This window comes from Hesperophylax consimilis, chromosome 29, assembly GCF_061612785.1.
Source record: "Hesperophylax consimilis isolate HC1 chromosome 29, BYU_Hcon_1.0, whole genome shotgun sequence".
In the NCBI taxonomy this organism is placed as follows: domain Eukaryota; kingdom Metazoa; phylum Arthropoda; class Insecta; order Trichoptera; family Limnephilidae; genus Hesperophylax; species Hesperophylax consimilis.
The window spans coordinates 462,944-486,697 of NC_142864.1; the positions used below are offsets into that span (position 1 = coordinate 462,944).

Genomic DNA, 23,754 nt, shown 5'->3' on the forward strand with positions numbered 1-23,754 from the left:
CATTGCCAATAGATGTATACGTTTATGTTTGTAGATAGATATAGTTCCGTAAACCCATTCAAATTTAGTTGTTACTATATTTATTTTTTCAAATGTAAGATGATCCTTCCCGTATACAATAATTCCGCCTCCCGATCTTTCAGTTAATCTCAAGTGACCTACCAGGTAAGTATTGTACTGTATATTATCTCCATAAATAGTTAAGTAATAACATAGATCACTGTAGAAGTGTATTATATATTTTACAGCGAGCTTGAGGTGATTTTGCACAAAAACGGCGCTATACAAATACATAATCTAAATATTATTAGTATGGTACTGTATATTATGTTATGAAGCGGTGTTAAGTCTTATTTAAAAGTAATTATTTAAAACACCTCTTCAGAACAAGTACCATTCATAGCATTAATTTTGATTAAAATTATAGAGAGCACGGTCTGGCAACAAATAGACCGCCGGGCAGTCTATTGTTTGTTTCCGTTTCCTTTCGCGGGGTACTCTGGAATTGTTACACGAGCGGGACGGCCGTGTAATGATCGCACAGTCAATTAGATTATAATTCATTTTTACCCTGGATGGGCGATCGTATTAAAAAAGTGTACATCAGTATTCCTGATGCGGGTTATTCGGTTCTTTTTTTACAAAAACCAAGTCGGTGCAGGCTCTATTAAATAAACGTCCGTATAATGGATGACCGTGTGTGTGTTCGTGAAGATCACAAATAATGTTCTACTGAAGTTTATATACGCGATCCCTTGTAAATCGTTATTCCGCGGACTCCGGGAAATGAAGCATTCACCTCAAGTGGCGCGATACAAGCCGTATTTTTCTTAATAAGATACGGATAATAAAATCACAAGCCCGGACGGCACCCGCTCAAGTAATCTGCCGATCAGCTCAATGGATGGATTCGCTCCATTAATGTTACATAAACGATAGACCCGATACGCTCCAGAACCGCTTATCAGCCACCTTGTCGGAGACGCTGGACCCGTCTCCTGGACCAAAGCCCTGATGGTGCCAGCTCGATCTGTCTGGGACAGACCACCGCCGGCCGTATGGAAGCTCCCCGCTCACTTTCCGTAATTAAGTGGTTAATCAGTTTTAGATAGAATTAAGAACCAATTTTTGATCCCTGGGGGTAAGTGCCGAGTCATAATATGTAACATGTTTACTTAAATATATTCTCCATGTTTTATAATGTGCAAAAACAAAACTACTGCTTTCATTTCACAACAATCAGTAGAACCTGTAATCCTTTGTGTGCCCATGCCTTGGCGACAGTTTCATGCTCTGCCCATCCCGAACATTACTCGAGGACCGAGTATTGGCGCGCAGAAAATCTGCAAAGTTCGGGATGGCATTTAATATAAAATATGGCCGGTAACAATTGGCGCCTCAACGTGTTTTGGCTCGTGGTGATTGCATGTTGTGCTGATTTTGGTGAAATGTTTCATGATTAATTGACATAATATTGTATCACATATGTCAAGTGATTTGAATATTGTTTCATAACCTCAAATACACTCAGTATTCTTGTAACGATAATTCATAATTTGCGTTATTCTATGGTAAAATCTTGCGTAAACTTTCATCTTTCATGAAATCTATGATTTATCTATGCTTTTGTAGCTGTCAAATTTTATGTCAACACTAATTGGTAAACAAGATGATTATATGGGAGGTTATGTCAAACTGTCTAATTCATAATTATTTACGATTATTTTACGATGTCATTCACTTGTTTGATCAAGGCATATTTGCGTTTTATAATATTATTAGATTTTTACGCTAATATACATAATATTAAAAACATTTATGTCGGCGTTCTACAATACAAATTGTAAGTCCACATTACAATCGATATGCGTTTTAATTACTCGTAAGTCAACAAACACTCAATATTATTTATATACATACCTACGTCATTTTTTTTCGCCCAAATTAAATGATATCTTTGATTGACAATTACATTAGGCCGACGTTTAATAACGTTTCACAATATAATAGGGTGGTCCATTTTTCGCAATTCTCATTAGGGTGGAGCATATTTTTTTTAACAATTTTTTTTTGTTTTTTTTCACAATTGTACAATAGAAGTTGAGCTAATATTACGTCTAATGATACTACAGCCGTCAATGAAGAGTTTCTTTTGTTTTATAAACAAAAAAAATTAAATATTTATTTTTCTCTTCTTTTACTTCTTTCTTTCTATCTGAACATCAAAGAACGTAATCATGTCTTCACCAATACCAATACCAAATATCAATGGGGCTTCGAAGGAGGTTCTCATTAAAGAACTTAAAGACAGGAATATTGATCCATCGTCGACTTCTCATGAGTTACGTTTACAGGCGCGCGCTTATAATAAAGAGATTAAAATACCTGCTATAAGTGAAGTGAATTCTGAATCATCGGATTCTGAATTAGACGACACAACCATTAAGAAAGCCCACATAATTAAACAAACGAAGATTATTTATAGAGACTCACACTCAAATAACGTAGACGGTTGGAAACTGAAATATGACGGAAAAAGTAGTGTAAGGGAATTCTTACTATTAATTGAGGAGAAATGTAGGACAAAAAATTTTAACCAGGATCATCTTGTACGCGTTTTTCCTGATCTTTTAGAAGGTTTAGCACTCCTGTGGTTCAGGTCTATTTACACTCAGGATTTGAAATGGGACGATCTTTCAAAACTTTTGATAAGACAATTTGAAGCAAACGACCTTCAAACAGATCTTAAGGTAAAACTATTTAACATGACACAACCTAAAGGTATGTCAGTGCTAGAATTCACTCTCAGAATGAAATCATTAAACAATATGCTTGAAGCTAAACTACCGGAATTAGAACTTTTGCGGTTGGCAAAAAAAGCTTTATTGCCTATGTATACAAATTTACTAGTCTCAAGAGATATATCGACATTCGAGCAATTGACTACTCATGCAGGCAACTTGGAATCTTATGCATCACTGTCGGATGATTTCGTATCTTTCAACGTTTCTCAACCAAAAGTAGACTTACCTGTCACTAATAAACCGGAGAAATTTGATAGTACTGCTAGACAAACACCTAATTTTAATAATAATAATATGCATAGACACCAAGGTTATAACCAAAATCAGTACAGAAAACCAAATAACAACAATTATTCCAACAACTATACTAAAGTTAGTCTTGGAAACAGAGATAATAATTATAAATACAATAAACCGTCTTCTTCTACTTCTAACACATATACAAAAACTGCACACGAAAATTCTAGAACGTTTTACAATAAACCATTCTGTTCATATTGTAAACTATCGGGACACGTTATAGAAGATTGCAGGAAGAAAAATTCAAGGTCTAACAATCCTAAAGTGGGAGCTATCAATGACAAAGCTCATAAAAAGTCAAAAAACTAGGTCGGAGTCTCTCTTGCTACAAGCCGTCCTTGGCGCAGAGGAAAAGCGAGTGGGAGAGTTGGCTCCGAATAGTTGATAAATTTCTTTCATCCCCATCAACCGGAACAGTGGGCCCGCTGCCACGGGAGATGGCTATTGAAAATGATAACCGTCCTTATACTAATGTACATATTATAAATAATTTCTACAGCGGAATGCTAGACAGCGGCGCTTCATTGTCATGTCTAGGAGGCAATAGTTATAAAATTTTTAAGGAATTAGGTATTAAGTTAGTTAAAGTTAAGTTTAGTGTTTATACAGCGGACGGTTCAAACCAACCAGTCTTAGGGACAATGTCATTGCCGGTCACGTATAAATCATCCACAAAGGAAATTCTTTTCTACGTCATCCCGACATTGTCGCCTTCAATTATTCTAGGAGTTAACTTTTGGAAGGAGTTCCACATCGCACCGGAACTGTTTTCGAAAGCTACTCTTCCTGTTTCGGAAGGAAATATTAGTGGGTTGCGGGCTATTCGGCCAGCCTCATCCCTAACTATTGAAGAGAACAGGGAACTCTCTAAAATAGTTAAAAAATTCGAGTCAATTTCTTTTGAAAAAAAGGGGTTAGGTCTAACACACTTAGTTAAACACAAAATAATTACAACAGGACCACCCATCAAACAGCGGTATTACCCTCTTTCACCCGCACGGCAGAAACAATTAGAAACAGAAGTTGATGAAATGCTAAAATTAGGGGTTATTCAACCTTCTCGTTCACCATGGTCCAGTCCAGTAATAATTGTAACAAAAAAAGACGGAACAGCTAGATTTTGCCTTGATTCTCGAAAAATTAATAACGTCACGGTACGTGATAGTTACCCTCTTCCCTATATTGCGCGTATCCTAGATAAACTGGGCGGTGCCAGATATGTTTCCTCGATTGACCTCTCCAAGGCATTTTGGCAAATAGCCTTGGACAAAAAATCATGTGAAAAGACAGCATTTGTTGTTCCTGGGCGGGGCCTCTTTGAGTTCACTCGCATGCCGTTTGGTTTGAAAAATGCTCCTAGCGAATTACAAAGACTAGCGGATGCATTGTTTGGACCTGATTTCGATGATAATGTTTTTTGCTATTTAGATGACCTTATATTAGTATCGGAAGACTTGAAATCACATTTAAACTTGTTAAATCGGGTGTACGAACGTCTACGAGACGCGGGTCTCACCATTAACTTAAAAAAGTCAGAATTTTGTAAAGCCGAGCTTAAATACTTGGGCTATATGGTAGATTCCCAGGGACTTCGCACTGATCCAAGTAAGATAGATAGTATTAAAGATTTTCCTATACCGAAAAATGCTAAACAAATTCGGGCATTTGTTGGCCTGTGCGGTTACTTTAGACGGTTTATCAAGGGATTTTCAAGCATTGCAGCTCCTTTAACAAGTATTACTGGTTCAAAAAAGGGAATTAGTAATTTTAAATGGTCACCGGAAGCTGAATCCGCATTTATTGCACTAAAGCAAGCACTTACTTCTGCCCCAGTCTTAAGTTGTCCAGATTTTTCGAAACCCTTCGCTATACACTGTGACGCAAGCTCCGTAGGCATTGGGGGGGTATTAATTCAAACTATAGATGGACAGGAGCACCCTATTGCTTATTTTTCGAGATGCTTAAACGTTCACGAACGTAATTATGGAATAACTGAGCGCGAACTTTTAGCCGTACTAGACTCCGTTACACACTTTAGACCATACATTGAAGGAACTCATTTTACAGTTGTAACCGACCACTCAAGCCTAAAATGGTTAGGTTCTCTGTCCAACCCCAGCGGTCGTCTCGCGCGTTGGAGTTCACGCCTATCCCAATTCTCGTTTGATGTAATCCATCGTAAAGGTACTCAACACATAGTCCCAGATGTCCTTTCGCGAATGGATCTTGCCGAAATCTCCATTATAGATTCAGGAAATATTCAAGATGAGTGGTATCAAAATATTTGGAAGGGTTGTCAAGAATTTCCCCAACGTTTTCAGAACTTCCAAATTCGGGAAAACGAACTATTTCGTCACACGAAAACTCGTTTAGCACTGTGTGAAGACACTGCGTGGAAAAAAGTAATTCCTCAAGAAAAAAGATTAGACATTTTAAGTAGTGTTCACGAGTCTATTCGATCTTGTCACCCCGGCGTTTTTAAAACTTATAAAAAAGCACAATTACGGTATTTTTGGCCAAATATGTACAGAGACATTAAACAATTTGTAAATCGCTGTACGGTCTGTAAGGCCCACAAAATCAGTACGGCCTCACCTAACGGTATTTCATCACATCCAAAAAAAGTTACACGTCCAATGCAAATGTTATCGTTGGATTTGGTAGGTCCATTACCGAGAAGTTACTCTGGTTTTACCGTTATTTTATCCTGTGTCGATGTTTTTTCAAAGTTTACCTGGCTGTTCCCGTTGCGCAAAGGTACCGCGCGAAGCATTGTGAAGAGTTTAGAAGAAAGTATCTTTCTTGTACATGGCGTACCGCGCACCATTGTTTGTGATAACGGCCGTCAGTTTGTATCCAAAGAATTTAAGGACTTATTAAATAATTATAATATACCTCCTCCGTTTTATAACTCTTATTATACCCCTCAAAATAATGTGGTAGAGAGATATAACCAAACTTTGGGCACCGCATTATCGATATTAGTTGAATCAGACCACCGTAATTGGTCAAAATTTTTACCACAAATACAATCAGCTATGAACAATTCCGTAAATTGCGCTACGGGTTTTACACCTTATTTTCTAATGCATGGTCGGGAGCAAATATTAGACGGTGACTTGCATCGTAACCCTATAGCTGATACGGAATCTAATTCACAAAATTGTACTAGTCAGAGAATCTACGCACAAAAATTAGAAGAACTGTCATCAGTTTATGAGCAAGTCTCAGATGCTTTACTAAAAGCTTATCAAAAAGGAGCAAACCATTATAACCTGCGGAGAAAACATGTTAGTTTTCAAGTCGGAGACAGGGTTTGGCGTAGAAATTTCGTCCAATCAAACGCTTTAAATTACTTTGCACAGAAACTAGCTCCACGCTTTGTGCAAAATATAGTCGTGAAGAAAAAATCAGACTTAATCTATACATTAGCAGACCTCAAAGGTAAGGAAACTGGTAACTTTCACGTGAAAGACATCGTCAAGTCAGAAAATATACCGGATTAATATGTTTCTGATAGTGCTTTGGTGGGTCTGGCCACCCTACCAAGTACTCTCAATTAATTAATATTTCAAATATTTTTCAATGCACGGGAGCACAAAGCGGCTTGATCACCCGAGTTGGAGCGACCCAGCATTATGACAGTCCTTAGTCCTGTCCTAGTTAATTTTCTTTTAGAAAATATAGAAATTTCGTAAAATGGTTAGTATAATCGGTAAATAATAGAAAGAAACATAATAAATTTAGTATAATACTCTAGTATCCTACTCGAGTTTGTTACACGACAATGATGTTGTTCAGATAAGCTTATAGGAAAATAATTTAAAAAAAAAAAAAAAAAAAAACGACTTGAAATATGGCTTTGACTAAACAAGTGAAAGTTAGGTAGCATGGGATATATAAACTGCCCAAATCTTGGAATGCACGGTGATACTTTTCCACTATCCCCGTATATTCTAGGTTTCTTAATATATACTTATGTTCATATTGTATACGTTCGCCCGTTACTTAGAAAGTGAAGATGTACCGGTCCAGTACATCTTTGTTTTCTAAGCAGTTTTAAAAATTTTATTATTAAGAATTGAATTTTACCAAATATATTTTTGTTTACTTTATTATAATTATCTTGTCATGTTTGGAAATGGTATACTTATGTTAGTACTCTTGATATTTTGTTTAATAATTTCATAGTAATTAATGATACAATTATAAGAGCTGGTTCAGCATATGTCTTTTCCTTAAATTCCTTCTATAACTTTAGTTATATTTAGTAAAAGTAAGTTTTATCTATAAATTAGTACAATAATACAATTTTCTACCAATTGCACCATTTACAACAATGGATGTATACAATCTTCGACCAATGACTCCATTTACAACAATGGATGTATACTACTACTAATTGCACCACATCTATAAGATTGGTTGTTGACAGTTCCACTCGATTAAACCACCTTACACACCTGCGTGTGTGTAAAGGTTAAAAGTTTTTTCTCATATTACGAAATAATGCTTTCCAAGGATGATTATTTTGTCTTATTGTATAAATTCTCTTCGAAAGACTTACCCAATAACCAGGTCAGGTAGAGTAGATAGAATTTCTTCGAAGTGTGTTTTATCTCCAACGGAGAAGTAGACTCAGTGAAAAGTGAGGGTTGGTTTACCTCCCTATAAAAAAAGTGTTGCCTGAGTGGCTTATCGCCCTATTAAAGGGCCAGTGAAGCTTTAACGCTTAAGTTGTTTAGATGTGTTGAGAAGAACAATAATATTTTTTTATATACCTACAGGTTTACCTACAATTTTGTTTAAGAATATTTTCCGTCACAGATGTAACGCTAACGGCAGTCTTCGACAATCGTCAATTTATCATCACCCGGTATTCCGATACTGTGGGTGCTTGCAGACTCCGTTCACGTAATATCTTCTAAAATTTGTAATTAAGTTACATTAATCTTAAGTTATCTTTAAGTTCTAGAATGGATGAATCGCAGGCTCAACCATCCGGCTGCACGCTCGATGGGTGCGATTGAAGCTGCGGCACACCCATTCATCATAAGTTTTGCTATCCAAATCGTAGATTTTGTCTTATTCCTTACTTATCTTACAAATTATGATGCTCATGTATAATTGTTGATTGTTTTTTTAGAAACCCAGAGGATCTTTTCAAGCTTAGTTATTGCAGTTGTAGTTTTTTTTAGAGTTGTATTAATGTTTGGGGACAAACATTTGTGTGGCGCGGGGGGTAATGTTATGAAGCGGTGTTAAGTCTTATTTAAAAGTAATTATTTAAAACACCTCTTCAGAACAAGTACCATTCATAGCATTAATTTTGATTAAAATTATAGAGAGCACGGTCTGGCAACAAATAGACCGCCGGGCAGTCTATTGTTTGTTTCCGTTTCCTTTCGCGGGGTACTCTGGAATTGTTACACGAGCGGGACGGCCGTGTAATGATCGCACAGTCAATTAGATTATAATTCATTTTTACCCTGGATGGGCGATCGTATTAAAAAAGTGTACATCAGTATTCCTGATGCGGGTTATTCGGTTCTTTTTTTACAAAAACCAAGTCGGTGCAGGCTCTATTAAATAAACGTCCGTATAATGGATGACCGTGTGTGTGTTCGTGAAGATCACAAATAATGTTCTACTGAAGTTTATATACGCGATCCCTTGTAAATCGTTATTCCGCGGACTCCGGGAAATGAAGCATTCACCTCAAGTGGCGCGATACAAGCCGTATTTTTCTTAATAAGATACGGATAATAAAATCACAAGCCCGGACGGCACCCGCTCAAGTAATCTGCCGATCAGCTCAATGGATGGATTCGCTCCATTAATGTTACATAAACGATAGACCCGATACGCTCCAGAACCGCTTATCAGCCACCTTGTCGGAGACGCTGGACCCGTCTCCTGGACCAAAGCCCTGATGGTGCCAGCTCGATCTGTCTGGGACAGACCACCGCCGGCCGTATGGAAGCTCCCCGCTCACTTTCCGTAATTAAGTGGTTAATCAGTTTTAGATAGAATTAAGAACCAATTTTTGATCCCTGGGGGTAAGTGCCGAGTCATAATATGTAACATGTTTACTTAAATATATTCTCCATGTTTTATAATGTGCAAAAACAAAACTACTGCTTTCATTTCACAACAATCAGTAGAACCTGTAATCCTTTGTGTGCCCATGCCTTGGCGACAGTTTCATGCTCTGCCCATCCCGAACATTACTCGAGGACCGAGTATTGGCGCGCAGAAAATCTGCAAAGTTCGGGATGGCATTTAATATAAAATATGGCCGGTAACAATTATCTCCATATATAGTTAGTAGATCATTGTAGAAGTGTATTATATATTTGTACAGCGCCCTTGAGGTGATTTTGCACAAAAACGGTGCTATATAAATCATCCAATATATATATTTTTTTTAACCTATTTAACCTAGTTTTTGTTTCATCACTTTATATAACTTTTTAAAGGGGTGTTTGAATTGTCATTGTGTTGAGTTGTCCGGTTACCTAAAATATTATATTATAGGTAGGTACTTTACTGCTTGTCTGAATTCTTCACATAATCAGTTCCAATTTTGAAAATGACATTTAAATTCAAAACAAATCTGAATTCCAGAGTTAAGGCACGTTCCCACTTCCGTTTAAAAATCGGATGCCCTAGTGGCTGTAGAGGTTATATGGAGCTGTTCACACTTATCCGACACAGTTAAAAATCGTCTCCGGCACTTTTTGTCAGATGGATGGCCAGCGCAGTGCATCCATTTAAAAATCGTGTCCGAACTCGCACACTCCTAGATTTGTATGGAACTGTTTGTACTTGTCACCTTGTTGTTCCAACATGCGACCCACTACAATACTAATTGTTAATGCCAAGTTGCGATGCCTATTCAGCTATTCCGAGTACAATTAATTTTGTGGGTAACAATAAACTCACTACTGACTATTATCATAGACACCTAATACTTTGACTTATGACATGTCTTATACAAGCCTAGTATAAATTAGTTCAACTATTGTTACACTGGTATATATTTCTTTTGAATTATGCATTGTCTTACAGCACTTATATTAATAACTGCATTACTTGCAAAAATGTTTTTGTAAACACATTAATTGTTCTTTAATTTATTGCTATTGTAGGGTAAATTATAGGGAGTTTACATCTCCCGAAAATAATGACAACATTACTTTTACCCACATTCTTGTGAGGCTGGTATCATTGTAAACCTGCGCGCGATACCTCGCACGGCAAATAATTCATTCTGTCTCCAGCAGTCTAGCCGTCGGTTTAATCCTAAATCTCCTCTAATGTACGTGATCTATTTTTGTTCGTAAAATTATTGTAACGTGAGTTTTGTTAAAATAAAAACTAAATCGGAAATATCCGAATTCTCATTATTGCACACCGAGAGTAATCACGCAACCTTGGATTCTGCGGATTGGAGAACCACAGAATCATTTAGCCAACAACCCATTTAAATTCTGTTTTTTAAACGGAAGTGAGAACAGGACCTTACACAGTACAGATACACACCAAAATTAGTATTTTTAATTATTGACTTACCTTCGTTGTTGCAATAACAATAGGATAAGAAAAACTACGAAATATGGCATGGAAGCATGCCGACTATCGCCGAGCTACAACCAAACTGCACGGATTAACAAAGCGACTATGCGCAAAGAAAGTTATGTGTTTTGTGTGTAGGTAGGAACAGAGGTGGGGCGGGGAATCAAACAAAATATACTCACAGATTTACAAGCGTTCCATTCCTTAAGCGCCGCGGCCAAAATGCGAACACCCCGAACCAGATAGGGCGGCAAGTCCAGCGCTGACTTCTTCTGCACTTCCAAACCATCCTTGATCCCCTCGTTACCGATAATGAAGTCTTTATCCTGGACGACAAATAAGTAAATCATGATTTTAGCCATAGACATCACAAAAAAAATCTGAGTATCTTTTCGAAGAACTGGAAGCAAACCACGTAACCGTCTTTTGAGCACCTACCAGGGTTCAAGAATGCTTTGAACAAACTCAACTTTGACCGCCGTAGAGCACACATTGAAATAACCAGACCGTGCACAGAAAAGTAATGTTCACTAAAGTAAGGTAACTTTTCTGCATAGTATTTGAATGTTCGTTTTTAACCAAACCGCCTGGCGTAGCGACGCTAAAAATGAGCAAGGTGTAAATTATAACACATTAGTAAAAGTGTCCAACTAAATAATGTAACAAAATATTCAATTTTGGAAACAAACCCCTAACTTTTTATACCCAATTTGGGATTTGCAGTTAAATTTTTTAGTCAGCCAGCAATTTGGGTCCCATTGTAAAAAGGACTAGTAATTTGTACGCAAATTTTATTTTCAAAGACTAAATAGTGATATTACAATGCGAGTTGCCTGTATACTGCCAGATTAATTTATTGACAAATCACAGAAAGGGAGACAATTTGGCTGTCTATGGTGGGAGCTGTAATTGTAAGTTTTCTGTATAAAAATTTTAGGTTGTTGTGTTCACCTGCTGCTCCTCATTTATCCTCCTGAGCTGCTGCAGCAGGTGCGCACCGGCGTACCAGTGAATGGTCTCGAATCCGGGAAACCTGAAGATAGTCGGAGTGTCAATCTGCTTCTCTATCTCGTTGACCCTGGAACGAAAAGGGAATTGATTTAGCAACGGGCAAACAAAAAGTCCAAAGCTGCTAAAATTCTAAATGGTGAGCTTTGGTACTATGAAATTTTTACAGCTGTGTGGAATTTGTAAGTTAACACAAATGATTTTAGATAGCAAGATAACAGCATCCATTAAAATAGTCCCAGAGAGAACTCGTACATACATCATCGACGATCATCTTCTTCTTTCTCATACATCTTGTATGAAAGATACTTGAAGGATGACATTACATACAATCTTTCTCTAGTGTATAACATCTGTTTTACCACTGCTAAGTAACACTACCTGTCTGTTTTCACAGCCATGTTAAATCTACAATTAAATTTACTCGACGAGTAGTTACTCAACAGTTTACACAGAGGTGGTGAAATAAAACCCCATAGTATAGAATGTAAAAAAGTACTCACTGCAGCTGCAGTTCGATATTGAGGCTGTGCAGGAAGTTTCCGCCGAAGACCAGCGAGTCCTCGGGGGTCCACACGGCGTGGATCCATCCCGTGGGGATGAACAAAGTCTGGCCACGCTTGAGTGTGCAGCACGTGCAGGATTCCACCTTAAACCCACATAAGATACCATAAATATAGTAGATCCGGGGTAAGCCATCGTTTTCATGCAGTACTTGTGAGAAAGAAGAAAATTATGGAAGAATTTAGCATGATAAAAAGTCTTCATCGATGACTCTCTGTTGGAGAAATTATTGCTGTAATGCAAAATTAACACGACCAGCCTACTTTCTCCTCAGACCTGAGGCTTATTCTGTCAGAAAGTCAAGAGTATTTCCGCTTTGCAATCAAATCCAAATAAATGGAAGATTTGTAAACGTATCCCAAAACTAAAAACTGTTTTTCATAAGCAATGAAATACGCTTTCAAAATTTATTATTAGAAAGATATGAATATAAAGCGTGGTATATTCTCTTTATAGCACCGTTTATACCATATTTCTCACCACAACATTAAGGGAGATATAACGATGTACCCAAGATCATATGTATTGTTCCCAAAAGCCAACAAATTAGCCTGAAACCTCTTTTTATAGAATGATGACAAAAATGCGTAATGATGGGAAATGAAAAACGTAGGGAAACATTGAATTATCAAGTACCTGCACAATTTTCGATAAAACTAAATACATGCCACTAAGGGAAAACTTTAAATTATGTATAAACTGCTTGTTCACAGATGGCGCTAATTTGAATATTTTCAGAAAAAAACACTTTTTTCAAATTATGCTTCAATATATTAAGATGAACTATTTGTTTGCGCCGTACATATGCAATATGAATAAATAGTGTTGTCCATAAACAAACTCAATTCTTTTAAGAAAGGCATACAATATTGTATGGAACAGAGATAGAGATTCGAATTGGGTTTCACCGTCATAAAAACCCTCATTCCAGGAATTGAATTAGTAAAATAACAAATAATATACTATCTTTTAGTTGAAATACCGATTAAACGAAAGGTACGAAGATAAATATAAAATGAAGACTTGCATTACGATTAAATAATTATGTACACATAGTTGGGCCTTTACAAAGAGATTGGTATATAATATTAATATAAAAACATTGAATAATTCCATCTTTTCTGCCATTGAAATGAGGCCGGCGCAAAAGGTAGAACTCCCCTTCCCGGTGTTAAGCATCAATCGACGGAACGGGTAGAACTACCTTTCCAGTCCAAAGTGTGTTAATATTTAGAAGTAATAATTAAATTAGCGCCATCTATGAAAGAGCAGTAAATCAATAATTTTAAGTTTACCCTTATGTGTACACGTGACGTACGTCATAATCTACGCGTTCATAGATGGCACATTGACACTTGACTGATATTGTGACATTTTAATTTCATAATGATGATGAAATTTAAGGCCAATTGGTCAGACTTTTATTTTTACTTGGTTTTGGAAATGCGCCCAGAGCAGAATAAAGAATTCAACGCGTAAAATATTACCAAATCACCGAAGAAGACTTCACTCTGGTTGGGAGAAGAGGACCACTGCTGGTAGAGATTCAAATTGGTGGGAGTCGGAGGAATGAAGTAGAACACCTGAAAAATAAAAACACTAATTGAGCCCTTATGTGGAAAAACAGCGTACAATATATTATCCAACTGCAATAATCATATCAATCGTTTCATCACTAGAATCACTTCGGACTTCAAAAACGTAAATATCCTTAGAACTTTTTACTGCTCCTTGGTTCGCCCCCATCTTGAATATGCTTGTGTTATCTGGTCTCCTTTTTATGCTGTCCACATTCGACGCATTGAATCTGTTCAACATCGGTTCTTAAGAGGGATTGATAGAAAAAGGCAAATACTCATATGATGAAATTGAACTAACTCTAAACCTCTCTCCTTTGGAAGTCCGTCGGGAAAGAAATGACCTCATTTGCTTCTTCAAAATTATAAATGGTATTATTGATTCACCTACTCTACTGCAACTCATTCCCTTCAATATCCCCTCACACAGAAATAATGAACTGCTCTTCCTCAACCATCATTCGACAAATTATGGATATTAATGTGTAGGCTGGTCAACTCAAGTCAAAACCTTAACTTTTTTGGGATAAGTCTGATTGCCGGTCGCTAAACAAGTGACGGAATATTATAAGTGTCCCGTGGTCCTGACCCACGGCGTAGTCTTGACTTGATTCGACTTGTCACTTCATTTTCTTATATCATATCTGCCTTATGTCTTTGCTTTCATGTACCTTCGTCTAATCCTGTATTTTTCATTTTACTGTATTCGTGTTATTATTATGTAATTTGGACGATGTCCGTTAATAAATAAATAAATACCAACTCGCCGCCATGTCATTGGGAAAGCGTTGAACCTCATTTGTCATTGAAGGAGCCCTCTTGTGCACACCTTCCGATATTGCAACTTTTCTGTCAAAATCCAATGAATGCTGCTACAGGAAACCTCAGCAACCTGCAGAGATCATCCGGAATGTTCCGCCAGTCTTCACTCATGCTTTGCACAACCTTTGCGACTGACTCATCGGAAAATGCAAATTTAGAATAGTAGAAGAATGGAATACAATTGTGTACCTTCTGGCCGTGCAGCACGTGGTACCACACCGTGGTGCCCCCGAAGTCCACGTGGAAGTCAGTGTAGGCACCGCTGGGTGACATGATGCAGTAGCGCTGCACCAGCGGGGACTGGGGCGCAGCTTCCGGGGGCCACACCACTCGCACCCAGTCCAGCTGCCGGGCCATCAGGGGCGGCCAAACAACACTACACATTCTGAAACATTATCACTTTAGTTATTATTATTATCATACAATTATTGACTTCAATCACAATCACCGTAAGGATAACAGGACTATTAAATTGCCAGGGTTCTTGCTCGGGCCAGTTATAATTGTTGCATATAATTTTTGGTTCTGTTGTTTCCCGCCCGCGTTCCGCGCTTTTACCTACATCAAGTCAGTTGTGTTAAAATTACCGAGCCGCCCGCAAGGTTCAACCGACCTACCGCTTCCGCATAACCTATCTTGAGGTAGTAAAACCACCGCGCCGCGCTGTAAACAGCAAATGTTATACCGCAAAAGATCGCATTGAAAAAGTGCATAAAAATAGCAATCTTTAACGCATTGACCATTTCGCAAATCCAATATCACTATTCCCTTTCCTGACCTCTCTTCCAATACTAACAATTACCCTACCGGTGATTGCCGCGGAGCAAAGTGGAAGGTGCCGACAGCTTGGAGATATTGGTAAGTCAAATCAAACAAATTCACAAAATACCGCAATTACAGTCCATTCACGCCGCAACAGTTCTTGTTTAATTTTAAAGATCTGTTTAAATGATTAACTGCTTCATGCTTTTGAACGAGTCACACTAGCGCGCTAAATGCGTTCTAATAGCGAGTGACGCACGCCGGTTTCGAGCTTTCTATTTTTAGCTAACACCAGTAAGGCTCGTCAAAATTAGCGATGTATTTTACGCAGTTTGCCTTAGAGATCGGTCGTGTTTTTGAGCTGCTTATTTCGTTTTTACTATATTGTTTTCACATTTTCGTGTATGTATGAATGCATCGTTTTAAAAAATATATTTATCATATCGTATCAATTTGAATTAGAACTTTTTTTCAAATAAGATTCCAAATGGAGAGTGATATGAAGATATTGATAGTGAATATGAAAATATTGATATTGAACATTCCGAAAGTGATTCCTCTTCGTCAATTAGGGGTTCCGCATCATCAGAAGAAGCACATCCCAGCCGGCCTTTCGATTTAGATGGATGGACAGAGATCGACATCCACGCAGACACACCAGGATCATCAACCCCATTTGAATTTACTTAATTTTTCAAAGAAATTTTTTTCTGAAAGCTTATCACTTTGTGATGTCATTATTTATTACATTAAAACACAAATAACTTTTTTTACATCACTTTAATATGTATAACCTCTACATGTTTCATTAACAATGTTCACCTCATCAGGAGCAAGTATATACTAAAGTCAAAAATTAAATATAGATTACAATTGAACAGTGACTTCTTCTTCCACTGTTCAATTGTAATCTCGAATAATAATTTGAGCTATCCTTTAGTATAAGACTCCCGCGCAAATGAGTTGTGCATATTTCGTTATGCCCAAAACTTTGTTTTACCTTACTACACGGGAACAGCATTGGGCGATATCGTGACAGCTCTGTCCACGCCAAAACGGTGCCATGAGCGAGACAGATTACACTCATAACAGCAAATCACATGTTGGAGCAGAGCAGATATATAACTCATCCCGAGCATCATCGACACATACGCGAAGTGCCCTAAAGGCAACTGAATTTTGCACGACTTTGGTCATGCGTAATCCAATACTTCAGGAAGGAATCTGTTAAGGAATGCTAATTTACAATGTAGCACTCTAACATTCACACATTGGCACTGGCGCTCGGTGAATTTCAATGGTTTCGGGAGATTTTAGCGGTTAATCCTTTACTATTGAGATGATATTGCAGGCGCTGACAGAAGAGTATTATTTATTCAATTATTTTACAAATGTAACTTAGCGGAGTGAACGAAATGCGGTATCCCCATTAATTAATTTGCTACACCTATATTAGATACTAGGTACATTGTTGAGACAGAGTTGTGTGGAGGTCCAACTTCTCTACTTACCCATTCGGAGAAACGGGGTTACAGTTAGTCAGTTTAATAATTAAATACTCACGGTGTATCGCTAAACTCGAGCGACAGAACATTGAGCACTTTATCGCCGCGCTCCTCGGGCGGCGACGTGAAGTAGTCGACAAAGTCACCGAGTGCCATCTTGAAGTTGGTCTGGCGTGTCACGTCGATGACGTCAATCTCCTTGCCGGCACCGCAGTGGCGTGCCACAGTGCGCACGCTGAACGCATTGGCGGGCGGCACTCGGAGGTCCAGGCCGGCAGAGTTCTCGAATTGGAGAGGCTTGTTGAAGCCTACAAAAGAACAAAAAACATGATTTTTATAATAGCTAACAATCATAACAGAAGGCCCTAAGGTTTACCTGTTTCTCTTTCCATCTTTGGGGATGCTGTGGGGAGGGTGGGACTTTGTCCAAAATTAACTTTTTTTGCAACACACTCGCTAAAATTTTTTTTAATAAAGATATTAAAAATCATCATGTAAAATAAAACTCAGTGAATTGATCAGAAAAACTCAGTGAATTTTTATTGAAGAGACCTTCAACTTAAAAACACTACCCACATTTAAAATCCCTCCGGGGATTAAATAAATAAAAACTCTAATTCGTACCTTACTGCTAAACGAATGTTATTTCAACAGTCAATTCCGGTTTGAACTCACCCGTGTCCTTCAAGTAGAGCTCGGTGAACTGGTGGCCGTGCAGGACGATGACGTGCTTGTCCTGCGAGAAGCGCCGCTGGCTCAGGCCGGCCACGAAGGCGCGACTGCCCGCCTGCAGGGGCTTGCGGTCTGCGTTCAGCTCGTAGCGATCTTGCCGGTGGTCGTTGGTGGGAACCCTGTCTGCAGACCAAACAAGTTATTGCAAATGCAGAAACTATTTTAGCCACTCCTGGTCATGAAAAAAAAGGTTCTGGCAAAAACATCCAACAAACAAACAATAGCGCCGCTAGCAGAAAACTGTTTGGGATGCTTCATCAAAAGCAATGGCATTCGCAACTTTTGACGGGCCGCATCTCTTCACCTTCTTTTCTTTCTCGTGTATCGTTTATTCAATATCTTAAATATAAAATGTAATAAATAAACAATATATGGTACTTTCTCACTAATCCGCCACACTGAAAACTGGGCAAGTGACCCATTAGTGGAAGCGGCGGATTATAGTGCATAATATGTATGCTAAAAAATATGAAGAAAAGGCTAAAATTTTTAAACATTTCTTAAAAACAAACCGCTATCAATGTTTCGTAAAATTTCCATTTATCATTTAACCCATCGGAATACTAATTTTTATTTGTGACATCTGTGCATACTTGAGAAGGATTATTATTACTGTGCAGTATTGCACACCATATTTCCTCAAATTAAACTTTTTTATGCTTTTTTATAGATTTTAATTTTATTATGAACTATCTAAGTATGTGGGAAAAGTTTTAGCCGCCTCAATGCGACAAAAGTGCAGCCCCCAATCTTGACGGCAGGTATGCAGATGGGTTAACCCGTAGGGGCAGGCAAAAAAAAATTCAATATATAAAAACTTTTTTTGTTCAAGCCAATACGTCGCCATACGTACTTGATAAAGTGACATTTTTATTTTTGTCTTTTAACTAACCAAGTTAGAGGTAATATCTGAAAGCAAAATGAATGTATAAGTTCGAGACTGCAATTGCAGTGCTTCGTACAGTGCATGGGCACGATTCTTCAACACTGCAAATGCAGTGCACCGGCCCCTAAGGGTTAAAGTATAGGAGTGTTTACGCTTTCAAGAAGACTCCATTTTGTAAACTTATTCCAACCAAAAAACGTGGCAGAACGAAACTAACAGAAACAAGTGCGAAAGTTACTAGAATTCACAGAGGACTAACGGCAATGTCCTAAACAACAATAATTAACCCTGGTGACTGGCAAAATGCTCAGCTTTAGCAAGCTAGATGGTGGTGCTATAATAACTGAGTGTGTAAGAGTGAGATAACCCAACCTGTCGATGAAAACTTGGCGCTCGGTGGACTACGAATACCGGTCAATTATAGAGCTTGATTCCGTGCTTTCAACTAGTAAAAATAACGGCAGATTATAGTAGTTTTCGGATACTAGAGCGGTGAATTACTGAAAGAATACTGTATTTACCATAATAAACCAAGGGAGATTGGAGAGGAGAGATGAGACCTGGGAACACACATTGTGGAACCAGAAGACATAGCCACATATCCAATGACAACCCTGGTGGACTTTATTAAAGAGACTGGGTTGTTGTTAAAGGATAGCACAATTCACAATTCAGTGCTCACGGGAACTACGTGTAAACCTTCTCCGCTCTATAAATAAACATAATAAACCACCTTCTGGGAATAAATCACCTCGGACACCAAATTATAAGCACTACATTATAAATCCCTAAACCATAGATAATAGAAATGAATAGATAGAAGACTGGATATAATAAGTATGAAAATACATAGCCAAAAGTGACAACACTATTCACCCATAATACTGCAAATCGTATCTACAATCTGTGGCACAATTGGATGACAGTCGTCGACAGTCGCCACGCTACGTCTCCCTTTGTTTCTATTATCTATAGGGAATAGCTAAGTACAGTTAATAGTTTATTTTACTTGAAATTTGCACAAATTAAAAATAGACACTTGACCCATTGGCATCAAACATCACCGGCGAAAAACGAAAAACGGACATACAGTTTTTTTTTTAATTTTATTTTTTTTATTAGTATCTATTTAATAAGGTTTGATGAGAGTTACATTATATAAAAATCTATAATATTTCATTCATATAGTTTCTCCTTAGTCCTCCTCACTAGGTAGTCCTGTGCTGAGGCGGACTGGTAGATTTCTTTGATTTTCTGTTATTTAGTTTCTATGATGTTTTTAATACATTTTCTAGTATGTCTGAATTAATTTCTTTCACCCATGTTTTGAGTTTTTCCTTAAGCTTATTTATCTTTTCTATCTTTTTCAAACTTGGAGGAAGGATGTTGTAAAGTTTGGTTGCCAGATATATGTGGTTTCTTTGGCCAAAACTTGTCTTGAATTTTGGAACATCTCGTATATCCCTTTTTGAGGCTCTTGTATCATGTATCCGAGTTTCATTAGGAGATTTTCTGTTTTTAAAATGATGTATTAAAATATTCTTGGCATATATTTGTTTTAAATTTAGAATGTCAAAACACTTGAAAATATCTTTTGAGGGGGTTCTGATGGGTAATTTTAGTATGGTTTTTATAATCCTCTTCTGAGCAATATCTAAGTGGTTAATATTATTTGCTGTAGCAGATCCCCATACTAGAATTCCGTACTCAAGACGGGAATGAACTAAAGCATAAAATACTTTTTTGATGTCTTTCCTAGGTAGTATGTTTCTTAGGTTTTTGAAGAAATATACAAGTCTCGTAAGCTTTTTAGTGATTCCATTTATGTGTATGTCCCATCTAAGGTTTTCATCTATTTCCACTCCTAGATACTTAATACTTTTTGCCTTTGTTATAATAGGGCAAGAGCAATGTGACTTATTGTTTTGACACTCGTGCAACATCTGGGTTTCAAATTTTAAATGCCAATCGCTCTACAGATTATGAAGCATTCATTTCGTAGTGTCGGCAATAATACGTCGGTAAAGTTTTTCCTTGAAAATTGCAAATTAAGTTTTGTTGGCAATCCGAGTCAAAGTGATTTTTCAAAATGGCGAGTGGTTCTGATATCGTTAACGTTGCTCGAAAAATGAACGCGGTAGATTATTTGAGGAGTATCATATCAAATTAAATTTTTCATTATACATATAATACGTAAATAAAAATTATGGCAATGAGATTTACCAATGTTCAACTTTTTTGTATCTAAGTAAAAAAAAATATTTGTAAAGTTATTTTTATATCCACATTCACTCACATTATTGTTTTTTTTTTAAACTCAAAATAATTTCTACATAACTTGATCCAATACTGAAGTTATTTTTTTTTTCCAACTTTATGTCTGGGTTAAATCTTCTTCCCCACAGGAAAAACTAAACCCTTCCACAAATGATCATCTAGTCAATCCACATTATGCAAGTGCATTATATAAGCATAATAAATACAAAACAATACAAGAAGAACACGTCAAATCACCATAGATCAAATGGGAAAATAATTCACCGACTCCATATATCAGAGGGTTCGGCTAGGTAGAACTTTTAACTGGACCTATAAATCTTTCTGATCCCTCAATATAAATATTTTAAAAATCTTTCGTAATTCTACATGTATTTAAAATGACTGATTTTTGCATTTTTATATATAAATTCTTTGACAGATCTAATACGCCTAAATTTTGAATGAGAGAGCTAGGTATAATGCCAGTAGCCGAAATAACAAATGGTAATATTTTTATAGTCTGAGAATGCCAAATTCTTTTAATTTCATTTCCTAAATCTGTGAATTTTCTTATTTTTTCAGAAATAGATTTTTTTATATTTTTTAAACTAGGCAAATACTTGTATTATGGTGATAACATAAATAAGAACTTATATAAACATTAATACAATGTTGTACATATATCGTAATACAAATGTAAATACAAAACCAAAAATTAAAAATATAAATATATACGATAGTAGGGATAAAGTCACTTAAGGGTCTTTCTTCAGTCATACAATAATTTCGGTGACCGGGTAGGTATATCATCAAAATGACAATTCAACACATCTGCAAAAAGTGATAGAAAGTCATGAAAAGTGATGAAACAAAAACTAGGTTAAATAGGTTGCATAGGTAACTATTAAACCTAGTTATTGTTTCATCACTTTGAATGACTCTATATCACTTTTTAAAGGTGTGTTGAATTTTCATTTTGATGAAATATCATTGAACCAATAATTTCATTGAGGAAGCTTTCCGATTTCGTTCTGCCACTTTCTATCAGCCATACGACAATTTGCTTTTGAAGAGGGTCTGTTTTAACCTTACTGCATTGCTGCTTGAACCCATTTTACACCTTAGGAGCCAGGAATACGTGGAAAAGTTGTCCAAACGATGTATTCATTTTTGGTACTATCATCCTTTGTTCTGATCTTAGCCTTGTTGCGTAACTGTGATCTACAAGACTATGAAGCTTGGGATTGTTCGTATAGTACATTATATTTAAACATATTGTTTAAAATTTATATCAGATTTAGTGAACCACTGCAGATTTAAAAATCTTGGTAAAAAATTAATTCGTAGGTGAGGGCCATTTCTAAAATCAACAATTCGAATGGCAATGGGTTAAAATTTGTTGTTATAATAACTTTTACCATTTTACATATTGTCCTTAACTAATTGAGGATTTCGATTCAAATTAATTGCGGTTGTTCATAAAATTTCGCACGCCAATAAAAACCATTTATGATAAAAATTAAATTGAAAACTATTATTATTAGTTAATCATTGAAATCAATATTAACGACTCTCAGACGAAAATTAGATACGTAAAAAGATTCAGTCGAGCCTTGCGGGGCTCTGATTTTCTGTTTCAAATATTCGTTTGAGAGTCCATAATATTGTCTTCAACTATTAAATATTACAATGTGAGGTTTTACTCGTTAAGTTATTCCAAAAAAATAAAATAATAATTTATCTTAGTTGTGGAACAAAGAAATAATTTAAACTTGGAGCCTAAGAATATTTTAAATGTCATAAAATGTGTTGGGAAGTACCTGGCTATTTGGATTTGGTCACTAAACATGGGTAAAACAATTTCAAACTGTGGATGTCACTTTGACAACATTATTGACTTGTATAGAGTGCATAATATTTACTTATCAATGACATCCAAACTTAATTTCAAAATATTGAAGGATAAAATAAAAAAAGAGACAAATGTCCAAAATGACAACAAAGGTGTACCAACCACTTGTTTTGTTTTGAATAGAGATTTGTGAGTGTTTTACCAAAAACTGTTTTAACGCTGCTTAAATGCGTTTTTATTCATTAAAAACTCTTACATAACAAGACGCGATAATTTAAAGAACGTCAATGATACAATTTTAAAGAAAAATATTGATGTTTTACTGTTGTTTTCAGTATTTTTTGTAAAAACTTTAAAAATAACCCTTACTTTTTGTCAATCGTTAAAAAGTGTCGTGAGAGTGTTTTGATGGGACGAATTGATTATTTTATAGATTTTTTATTTAGCTTAACATTAAATAACTGTTATCAATATTAATAAAGTTTGGTTTAATGTATTTTTACTTACATATCGAGGGTCCATAAGTTGGGACGCATTTTGGACAATGGTATTTGTCGATGTCCTCCGATTGATATACTTTAACGTTAACACAACTGAAAAACAAACACAGGGTTAAAGGCGCAGTTAGTTTATCTTATTTCATGACATATAATTGTTAAAACCCGAGCAAACATTCGAAATTCTTTGTTATCGCGGCATCTGACTGACGTTTGGAGGTAAACTGTCCATAGCAACGGAACGTAAACAATCAACAATGTCGCGTCTAAAACCGACGAAACTCGCGTAAAATTAAAATTTTGAGTTAATCATAAGAAAAAGACATGTTTTCCGCGTCATTAGAGCGTGGCTATTTAATTATTGGACATTATTTCATTTAGAAGGAGCGTAAAACGCGCAGCTATGTTCGGAGGAGGGGCCCACATTTATAATCACGTGCCGTGAATGTAATACGGCCATTGTAGGGGATGTTTTTGGCTCAGAACCTCGCTATTGTGTTTGTTTACCTGCCATGGAACCATTCACGGCAGCAGTCACATTCAATCATGAATTGTCCAACATTATAAGGCTGCCCGCAAAGACAGTATGTCTCCGCCGAAGACGCCAT

The 23,754-nt window shown here is 36.7% G+C and overlaps 1 protein-coding gene across 1 annotated transcript in view; it reads right to left on the reverse strand.

Annotated features, from left to right (window-relative positions):
- The window catches only part of LOC149409752 (uncharacterized), a 70,055-nt gene extending 46,301 nt beyond the window's left edge, over positions 1 to 23,754 (reverse strand). The window contains exons 1-9 of the mRNA XM_089649303.1: positions 23,654 to 23,754; positions 23,157 to 23,242; positions 17,596 to 17,775; positions 16,979 to 17,228; positions 14,843 to 15,038; positions 13,742 to 13,837; positions 12,194 to 12,339; positions 11,634 to 11,760; positions 10,865 to 11,008 (exon numbers count right to left, since the gene is read on the reverse strand). Of these exons, the coding sequence (XP_089505429.1) occupies positions 10,865 to 11,008; positions 11,634 to 11,760; positions 12,194 to 12,339; positions 13,742 to 13,837; positions 14,843 to 15,038; positions 16,979 to 17,228; positions 17,596 to 17,775; positions 23,157 to 23,242; positions 23,654 to 23,754 (1,326 nt within the window). The remainder of the gene's footprint in view (positions 1 to 10,864; positions 11,009 to 11,633; positions 11,761 to 12,193; positions 12,340 to 13,741; positions 13,838 to 14,842; positions 15,039 to 16,978; positions 17,229 to 17,595; positions 17,776 to 23,156; positions 23,243 to 23,653) is intronic.